This window comes from Grammomys surdaster, unplaced genomic scaffold (genome assembly GCF_004785775.1).
Source record: "Grammomys surdaster isolate TR1022 unplaced genomic scaffold, NIH_TR_1.0 125704, whole genome shotgun sequence".
NCBI lineage: Eukaryota > Metazoa > Chordata > Mammalia > Rodentia > Muridae > Grammomys > Grammomys surdaster.
In genome coordinates, this window is record NW_021620539.1 from 1,321,012 (window position 1) to 1,331,679 (window position 10,668).

The window sequence follows — 10,668 nt, forward strand, 5'->3', positions numbered from 1 at the left end:
GGGAGGGAGGGAGGGAGGGAGGGAGGGAAGAAGGGAGGGAGGGAGGGAGGGAGGGAGGGAGGGAGGGAGGGAGGGAGGGAGAGAGAGAGAGAATATGAGAATGTGTTAGTAACACTGTACTCCTCCTTCCTTACCCACTGTCCTTTATCAGACAGCACCATGAGCCAAGATGTTCACCTAGTCTATGTTGGTAACATCCTTGTTGAGAACCCTATTATCTATACTGCTCAAGAGAGGCTCAGTGTAACAGCCGGCCAGCCAAGCTCCTGACACTGTCAATGGAGAAGGGGAAAGGGATACTGCTTTTGTTACGAGTTGTTTATTTAGTGTATGTCCTTGTCTGTTTGTGCTGTTATAATAAAATGTCCAGGACTGGGTAATTTACAAAGAACATAGTCTTTCCTTTCAGCTTTCTGGAGACTAGAAAGCCAAAGGGCAAGGTGTTGCTATTTGGTGACTGAGGACTGTTCTCTTTGTTTTCTGATGGCATCTTGTTACTGTCACAGGTCTTTACCCAATAGAAGACAGAAGGACCAAAAAGTCCCTAGCTAGGTCCTTCTGTCACTTTTAAGGTACTGATCTACTCAGGAAAACTCTAGGGGCTCTCACTGATTCTGATTGGCTACCTTAGCACACCAGCAAGATCTGGGGATCAGCCTGTCTCTTCCCCGCAGCAGTGGAGTTTCAGGCAAGTGCTACCATACCCAGCTTCTTACATGGGTGCTGGGGATCCAGGTTCGGGTCCTTATGCCTTCTCATCAAGTACTTAACCATCTCCCCAGAGGTAAAGTTTAAATATGACTTTTGCAGGGCCAAAGGCATTCAAACAACAGCAGTATATGCTGAATCCTCTTTGATATTCTCGAGAGTACAGCACCGCCCTCAAGACTCGTTGGTGGGTAAACATGACTATCCCCAAGCCTGATGACCTAAGTTTATTCCCAGATGGAGGAAGAGGAGAATCAATAACTGCACGTCGTTGTCTGGTCTCCATGTGCACCGCGTGGCGCACGCACACTAAGTAAATTTTAAGTGTGATTTTATAAACGCAACCTCTCCACAATAAGGTCACTAAACAGAGAGGAGCGAACTACACTTGCCATAATAAAAACTCACACTTTCTGAATATTCCCTAAGCGAGGACACTGTTTTCACTCCAGCCATCAAGATAACCATTAACCCCGTTTACACTTGAGAAATCTGAGGACCCGAGATAACAAGTCATCTGTGCCTCTGACAGTGTCTTGGAGGTAGAGCATCCCAGGAAGGCTGTGGCTCTGTGAGGTTTTCACTCTTGGCCTCTGTGCCACCTGCCAAACCTTTGTTGTTCTTTGGTTTCCTAGTGCACCACAGCCTCGTGGAGTTTTATTTGAAGGAGAAGAGAAAAAAGGATACCAGCATCGAGGTCACCTTTCTCAGCAACAATGTAACGTCCTCTGTCAAGATCACCATGTACGTAAGTGTCCTATGACTAAGCCCCTCTTTCCTGTGTGTATATGTTCCAGGTCAGACAGTGTATTTGCTGGGCTTAGCCCACCAAACTGGGGACAGTGCCCACTATAGATCTACTCATAGATACGGGCTCCAGGTTTGGGGTCAGTAGCACCTTAAACACAGTTATATTCAGATGCTAGCAAGCAGGGCTAGTGGGCAGCACCAAAGGTGATTAGTTCTCAGTAGGAAACGGTGCTCAGGGGTTCAGGTAGAATTGTATTAGGGATGCGAACAAGAAGAACCTCAGCCACCATCCATCCCCCTGCAGGGGTGACCAGGGCCTTAAGAGCTGGCCCATGGAAGGACTTTAAAGTGTGAGGTTAGGGCCAGAAGGGGTGCTTCGAGTTTGTGGGACCAGAGCTGATCATTTCCATTCCTTTGGGGCAGATTTAGCTCTGGGGAATTAGTGGGACCAGGCTTGGAGCAAGATAGCAAAGAACTGCACCTTGGGAGTTAGGAGGGGGGAGGGGCACAAGCCTGGCAGAGATCTGGAGTCAGGGACCAGGCGGGCCTGTTTCTTTAAAAAGCAATTGGGTTCCCTTACTAGCTAGCAGCAAACTTTCTATCTAATCAGACATGTAAACACTGATTCTGTTAGGGTCTAGTGAGGAAAACAGAATCGATGCAAGAGAGACCCCAAAGGGGCCCTGACAGAGCAAACTAATCACAACCACACTGGGAAAGCTGCAGGAGATGGGAGGCAACGGAAGAAATGCACAGCTTACCACAGAGATTGCTGGGCAGGAGCCAGAACCTCCACAGGAAGTGTAGCCCCTTCACAAGCCCTGCCCAACCCTGAGGCCCTCAGGGGCCAGTGCCTGCTTCCCTCAGACAGCCCTCGCCAGATCTGATGACAAAGTAGATGCAAACAAAGGTCTGCAGGAGAGAAAAACTGAACCCAAGTAGGGGAATGAGCAGTGTACACCTCTCGGAACATTTCCTGGTTCACTGCACAGAGATGTGAGGACGCAGAGACAGCGGCTAAGTGGGTCTGAGGATGCAACAGGGAGAACAAAGGATTTGTGCGAGTGAGCTGGGTAGTGCGTTAGTCAGAAAACAACACAGAGGTGTGCCGGGAAGACAAAGCCAAGGTGTGGGATGTAGGACAAGAGAATGCTGGAGAGATAAATCAGGCTTGAAGGACAAATTAGAGATTGGGGTTTCTGGCCTGAGAGCCCCTCACGGAGCCCTTAGGCTTGTTAAAAAGGAAAGTGACCACATCAGCTGGGGGTGGGAGGGTGTGTTCTCAGGCTGCCCTGCTGAACTGTGCTATGTGGGAAGAGTACCACCAGGAAGAGATCACTCCTCCTGAGCTCCCCGACATCCTGCACTGGACAGTGTTCTGTATGCAGATACTGGTGGTCCTTCTGGGTCATGGATTTGCAGGTGCCCCCAGTGGCTTGTGGACCGTGGTGAACTAGTGAGCTGAGGGCTTTTCACAGTATCTGTTCAAAGTTGTGTTGCTTCCGGAAGGGCTTTCCTTTGTCTCTCTAGCCAGTTGGTAGATCAACGGATACTAATGGAGATCTTGGCACTGACATAGTAGGTCTTCTGGATCGGTAAAACCACTGTTCCCGCCCACCAGTCACTGGAGACTCCGCAGAAGCCGAAGCTGAGGTTCCCTGAGCCGCTCCGTGGACCTCTCATAGGCGGTTAGCCTTCATTCTCAAAGGAAGACACGTGACTCATGAAGACAGACACTGAATTTGTTAACTCTAACCATCACCTATTTTTTTTTTTAATTAAAAAATCAGAAATTACAAGGATAAGTGCCAGGGAGAAGTATGTTTTACCCCTACTTTCTATTATTTTGTAAAAACCCAAGTTTTCTTTTTAAGTGGAGAATTTACCCAGGCCAAGCCACTCGCTCAAAGTACCTTTTATATCTCTTATAATTCATAAGGTCTTTGATAAAAGCAGTTTCTTAAATCTGATCTTTCTCCGACATATTATAAAAAGCTTCTAAGCTGGGTCAGCCTTTCTATACTTGAACAAAGTCTTTCTACAAAATGAGGCAACAATCTGTATACCTATTTCTGGATGAGAGAAATACACCAAGAAGACACCACTGCTCTGTAAAACTAGGAAGAAAACGGGAACAGGGCTGGCGGTGAATCAGGACCTAACGTGCTATGGTGTGGAGAGGCATCTGTGCCCTGTCCCTCTCCCTTGTTCTGAGTCCCCCACTGTCTCAGAGACCAGGATAGGACACACAGTCCACTACCCAGGCCCCAAGGCAACCAGTTCCTCCTGCAGCACAACTGGATTAAGCATTTTTCTTCGGGAAAGAGCTGTTTCAGAAATCTTGAACTTGAGTGACCTCGGTGGACAGGAAAGAATCACATGGGAAGTCCCTTAAACAGAATGTTTATTGACTTTCCAATAATGAAAAAGAAATTGACAAGTATTTCCTGGGTCACGTTCAAAATTGTTGGTCTATGGGCAGAGGACCGGGGAGGATTACAAATAATGGCTATCTCCATTTTCAAGCAGCCGGTGCCTCTGTACTCGACAGCCAGCAAGGCTTACCCGCAGAGCCCTTAGTTCAAAGAAAGTGAAGCGCAGACCCATGGTGCCTCATCCCCTCTCCCCTTGCCTTTCAGACCTAAAGAGCAGCTTGAAGGGAGAAGGGTCATGGCTCACCCCAACCCACAGTGCCAGATAAACCAAGTGAAGCTCACGTTCCAAGTTTCTAGCCGGGTTTGGAGAAAAGATAGGACTGCCATTGTTGGGACTTTCTGTACTGCCCCTCTGCCAGTCAATGACAGGTGAGTCCCGGAGCCCCCACCCCAGCACCCCCACAACACTGCCAAGACAAGTTCTGGACCTTCAGGGTGTTGCTTGATGGAGTGATAACCATCTCAGGAGTGGGATTGACTGGGACCGTGGGTTCTCCTGAATCTCCTGCAGGTTCCTAGTGAGTTGAAAGTTTTAGGGAGGAAGCCAGAGAAGCTGCTCTTTAATTCTTCACCCTACCTCAGTACATGAAGAGTTTGTATCGGCTCTATGCATTTGGTTTTAGTTACGGTTTGCTTGTTTGTTTGTTTTTGTTTTGTTTTGTTTTTTTCAAGACAGAGTTTCTCTGTATAGCCCTGGCTGTCCTGAAACTCACTCTGTAGACCAGGCTGGCCTCAAACTCAGAAATCCGCCTGCCTCTGCCTCCCAAGTGCTGGGATCAAAGGCGTGCGCCACCACCACCCGGCTTTAGTTACGGTTTTATCGGTTTTATCGGAGTATCATGGTGTGTTTCTCCCTCCTTTGCCTCTCCTTCTAATGTGTCATTGGCAGGACTCTTGGGTGTGGATTTAGATAGACTCTTCCCTCTGCCTCAAGTAGGCATTCCAAGGCCTTACCACCTTACTATTGGCACACAGAGAACAGGAATGGGCTACATAGTAGGAAAGCATAGACTCCTTTCACTAGACATGGGGCACAGGAAAGAAAAGACATACAACTTCCAGCTCTTTCTCCTGGTAACCAAGAACCTGCCTCCTGTAATTCTTCAACAACATGTATGTTGTTCACACAGCAAGAAGACAGTCTGCATACCTGAGCCAGTGCGTCTCCAAGCAAGCACGCCTGTTTTCCGGGACCTGAAAATAGCCTGTGTGTAGCCTGAGCCTACGCAGGAGACAGTGGCCAGATTTTTTTCGAGGGCAGTGTGGCAAGAGCTGGTTGTGAGCACCACAGTCTACCCCTTAGTTTCTACTAAGGGAGAAGGCCAAATTCTTGGTGGTTTTCCCCGTAAGTAGCTACTGTGGAGGGACAGATGACTCATACTACAGAACTTGATCTCCATCACCATCTTACAAAGCTTTACATAGATGCTGGTTCAGCTTCTCTGTTTCAACGCAACTGCGATTGTGTCACAGTCTTAAGTGTCCCTGCCTATGATTCAATGGAAAATGTTCGCAGAGAAATGTCTTAAATAAACTGAATAGGAATATCTGAGTCATGTCAGTTGCTTTGTTGAAATGTAATTCTGCTACACACACACACACACACACACACACACACACATTTTTTATTTACAGGGCCACTGAGATGAATTGGTGATATGCACACACACACACAGTAATTAAGCAAACAAATGTTTAAAAATTAAAAAGTGATTTACAGAGGATCATTATTGCAGCCAGGTATAGTTAGTCTTGGAAGAAAATGTGTAATGGACAGTGTAGCACAGACACTTATAAACTGTCAAGCTCCCAGAAAAGTCATACACACACACACACACACACACACACACACACACACACCCCTGAGACTCAGTGTATATCACAGAAGAGGGGACAGAGAGAATACAGGAGTTGGAAGAAGGTGGTGAGTGTTGTGTGGCAATTTCCTCTGAATTGAATGTTTTCCTCTTGGAGGAAGAAAGAGGCTCATGAGAATCAGGAAATAAACAAGGGCCCTGAGTCATGGAAAGATGATACTTAGAAGATGCACAAGACCCCACCTCAAAATTATAGAATGAGGAAGGACATCCCTGTAGAAGAGTCCTGTAGAGCAGCCCACGGGTTCAGAGACCTCCAGAGATGCAGCTTTTGTGTGTTTTTACCCAGACTGGGACCAGCTTCTTGGTAATGTAGCTGCCTTTGAGGTTTTCATACTTCTGTAAGTAAGCTCTTACTTGTGATCCTGTAGCCTCAGTGAACTCATTGGTTAGCCAGATTAGACTTTTGTGGAATTGTTACTGTGGTCAGTTGCTGGTTCCCTATTTGGGGTGAGTCGATATTTGCATGAATCCTCTCAAGATGTCACAAGACACCAGCACACTCCCCATGTGGCCTCTTTGTGACAAAGCCTTTAATATAGAGACATTTTGAAGAAAGTTGTCTAAGCCATACTAGTATGAAATATTCCTCCTACACCATCTTGTGTGACAGCATATGTTAATATTACTTGTGTTAGCTGTTTTTCTATTGTTGTGACAAAAAACCACTATGACCAAGGCAACCTATAGAAGAAAGCATTTATATTGGGGCTCAAGGCTGCAGAGGGATAGAGTCCACTCTGTCAAAGCTGGGAGCGCGGCCACAGCAGGGCAGGCACGGAGCTGGGGCAGGAGCTCAGTGTTACACAGCTTAAAAAAAATGTATTACTGGTCCTTTGTGAATTTCACATCATGCATCCAATCCTACCCATCTCCCCTTCTCCTCATAACCCACCCTCCACCCTTGCAACCTCCCCTACAACAGAAAAAAAAAAAATCTCATTGTGGAAGCTGTCGTATGTCACAGTGTGTTCCACAGTTTACCTTTTGCCCATGCTTCTTTGCTTGCAAATAAATGTTCATTGCAGTGACTCGTTGGTCTGGTACGAGGTCTCTGGCTTCTGCTACTCTGTCAATACTGAAATCTCACTGGGACTCCTCTCAGATATCCTGTTGTTGCCCGGTGTCATGGAGATCCTGTAGTTTTGGACCTATAGGATGGCCCCTTTGTAGACTCCAGTAGTTCATTGATAGGGGTAGATGTTGGGATGGGCCAATTCAAACCTTTGGATCTGGGCCTGAGAGATATCTGAGTTGGTCACATCAATGGCTCTCCTGCTCTCGAGTTGGCTCACCAGTGACCCCACCCCCCATCCCCTTGACTCTCATGACCTCTGGGCCAGCTCTCCCTTCTGCCATATGTGGCAAGGGGTGAGGGAGGGGAGGAGGGCATCTATCCTTTGTCCACAACAGCAGACAAAAGGCAGGGCTGGCTCTCCTGTGCTCACCTGAAACCCCCATGTCCAGGGCCAGCTCTACCATGTTGCCCAGACTAGGTGCAGGACACTCTCCTGAGTGCTGCAGCAGGGACAGCTCTCCTACCTGCCACTGGTGGTGAAGGTCAAAGGGAGGGAGAGGATCTCTCTCTAGCTGATACTACCACAGAGCTGACAAGAGGCAGGGTTAGCTTTTCTATACAGAGCTTATATTTTTATCTGCAAGTAGGAGGCAGAGCTAATTTAGAGTGGCATAGGCTTTTGAAACCTCAAAGCTCACTCTCAGTGATATGCTTCCTCCAACAAGGTCATATCTCCTAACCTTTCCCAAGCAGTTCAACAACTGGGGACCAAGCACTCAAATATATGCGTCTATGGGGGCCTCTGTGTTCAAAGTACCACATCGCTATAGTGATGATTTTGTCACGTTGTGAAAATGAGTTTCTAAAGCCATATTCCCTTTCATTCTAACAGTCTTGGGCAAAGTAGAAAACGAATTCTGGCAATAACCAGACTGAACTTGGAAGTGGAAACATTTTAAGTAGAACAAGCAATTAAAAAAAAAAATCAGGCAGGGTGATATTCACCTTTAATCCCAACACTCAAAAGGCTGAGACAGGTGGATCTCTGTGAGTTCCAGGCCAGCCAGGGATACACAGTAAAACCCTGTATCAGAAATATAAACAAACAAACACACAGTAAGACCCCATATCAGAAACATGAATCAATCAATCCATGAATGGCTGCCAGGTGGTTGAAACCTTCTAGAAAATCCTACCTATTTTTGGATTCCTTATCCACTAAAAAAACACAAATGTTTATTGTTTAAGCTGTTATTTTTTTATATCAGTTACATAACATTTAAAAAAATATGGACTTCATACCTAAGAGTGTTTCTCCTTTTAAAAAAAGTCATTTACAGGGGTTGGAGAGATGGCTCAGTGGTTAAGAGCACTGACTGCTCTTCTTAAGGTCCCGAGTTCAATTCTCAGCAGCCACATGGCGGCTTACAACCATCTGTTTTGGGATCTGATGCCCTCTTCTGGTATGTCTGAAGACAGCTACAGTGTACGTACATACATAAAATAAATAAATCTTTAAAAGGAGTCAGTCATTTACAGTCTATGGGGTAGGGGATAATAGCCATGTTGAGATCTCAGTGCTGGAATGGCTTCTTCCAAGTGACTACAGATTTGGAACATCACATAGCTTTTGAGGGAAGAAAGTGGGTTTTCATTGAGTCATTACTTCCCAAGTTTTCATATTATAAGTAATGTATATCGGCCACAGCCAAAAGTCAGATGGGTAATCTCAAACTGGGTAAGCTGAAGAGCATTTAAGAATATTTTAGCTGAGCTGCTGGGACATAGCTCTGAAATCTAAGCACAAGAGAAGTGGGAACTCAGAGCTATCTTCAGCTATGTAGCAAGCAAGAGGCCAACCTGGACTACTTGGGATGCTCAAAAACAAACAAAAAGATGATTTACAATACTCCTTTGGATGAAATCCCGGGGAACTGTATGGTTTTCTGTGGCTAGTTTAGTGAGAGCTTCTAGGACTCTGAAGATTCAAAGAGAGGCCAGGGACTGCAGTCCCACAGTCACAGGCACGGGGAAGAAGGCAGCCACACAGGCTGTTCTACCTCACTTTCCTCCCCTCTTCCTGCTCATGACACTGAGTTACTTCAGCAGAAGCCAGAGGAGAAAAACAACAACAACAACAACAACACAGAGGTCCACAGAGGTCTAGGGCATAGAGCAGGCACAGATGAGTGGATGCTAGGTTCACTCTCATAGAGGTCTAGGGCATAGAGCAGGCACAGATGAGTGGATGCTAGGTTCACTCTCATTAGTTTCCCTTCTAGATCTCTTTTTTAAACTTAGCTTTAAAAAATGCTCTAATGAATGAGCTTTAAAGAAAGTTGTTGACTTTTGAGTCACTCTGTAACAAAGGCAGGGAGAATGACGTAAGCCATAGGGTATGGTTACATCATTTGGACGAGGTCATGCAGAATGCAGTAGCCAGGGCTCAGCCCTTCTGAGCTGTGGCAAGGGAAGCCACAGGATAGTCAACGCAATGTCCATTTGGACATCCACCCATGAGCCTCGTTCTCTGCCTGCTGTAGCCTTGCAGGATGTTGTCACATGGGAAGATTCCACGTATTCTCCAGTAAGCAGGCTTGCAATTTCCTTCCTTTTACAAACCTCAAACCAGTCTTCCTTTTACACCCTCTTGTAACCAACCACCCGGCAGCTAGTGGATTTCCCTGGGGGTGACCTCAGCTGGCTTGGGCTTCATCGAGCTCAAGTTCCTGTGGTTGTGACTCAGGGAACAGTGATTATCCTGGGAGACACTGCTTAGCCATACTTCTTCCTTAGTGTTCCCTTATGCTTGCTACTTTTCTTCCAAGTATGGATAAATCATATCATGCTTTTGTGATAAAAAGATTATATCATCTGCTGCTACTCTGGTTAGGCTTTGCACTATCTTTGGGGTATGGCCTGTGTTTCTTCACTAATGTCATCTTGTTCTAAATGTACCCACGTGTTATCCTGTGTCCCATCAGAAATGTTAGGTCATTACCATAAATGGGAAACTAAGTTTCTCTTATCATAGACTAATCCTAGAAATAAATACAATGAGAACATAGCCATGTTTGAAACTCCAAGCAGATGCCGTGAACTGCTGGTTCCTGAGCTGCAGGGCCCTCATTTTCTCAAACTAAAAACAAATATTAGCCATTTATGAAAGAAATTTTCAACACTCATTGTCTTAGTTAAGGTTTCCATTGCTGTGAAGAGACACTATGATCAAGGCAACACTTATGGAGGACAACATTTAACTGGGGCTGGCCTACAGATTCAGAGGTTCAGTCCATTATCATCAAGGCGGGAACATGGCAGCATCCAGGCAGGCGTGGTGCAGGAGGAGCTGAGAATGCTACATTTTTATCCAAAGGAAGCCAGGAGCTAGAAGGAAGATCTCGACACACCCACACACCCACAGAGACATACTTCCTCCAACAAGGCCACACCTCCTAATAGTGCCATTCCCTGGGCCAAGCATATTCAAACACCACACTCATCCATAGGCTAGCAAGATGGCTGGGTGGGTAAAGGTACTTGATCTCAAGCCTAATCCTCTGAGTTTAATTCCCAGGACTCACATGGTGGAAAGAGAGAGCAGACTCCTTCAAGGCTTCCTCTGACCTTCACACATGTGCTGTGATGATCACACACACACACACACACACACACACACACACACACACACAGAGAGAGAGAGAGAGAGAGAGAGAGAGAGTCACACACACACATATACACACAGAGACATACAGAGAGAGACATACACACACAGACATACACACACACACAGACATACACACACAGACATACACAGAGACACACATTGACACGAGAGAGAGAGAGAGAGAGAGAGAGAGAGAGAGAGAGAGAGAGAGAG

At 46.3% G+C, this 10,668-nt stretch overlaps 1 protein-coding gene across 4 annotated transcripts in view; it reads left to right on the forward strand.

Moving 5' to 3' along the window:
* Pla1a (phospholipase A1 member A) overlaps window positions 1-5,445 on the forward strand; it is a 36,024-nt gene extending 30,579 nt beyond the window's left edge. For all 4 annotated transcript variants that reach the window (XM_028788197.1, XM_028788196.1, XM_028788198.1 and 1 more), the window contains 3 exons: window positions 1,344-1,452; window positions 4,098-4,262; window positions 5,024-5,445. In XM_028788197.1, coding sequence (XP_028644030.1) covers window positions 1,344-1,452; window positions 4,098-4,262; window positions 5,024-5,108 — 359 coding nt within the window. In that variant the 3' untranslated portion in view covers window positions 5,109-5,445. The remainder of the gene's footprint in view (window positions 1-1,343; window positions 1,453-4,097; window positions 4,263-5,023) is intronic.
* Window positions 5,446-10,668: the final 5,223 nt, after the last annotated feature.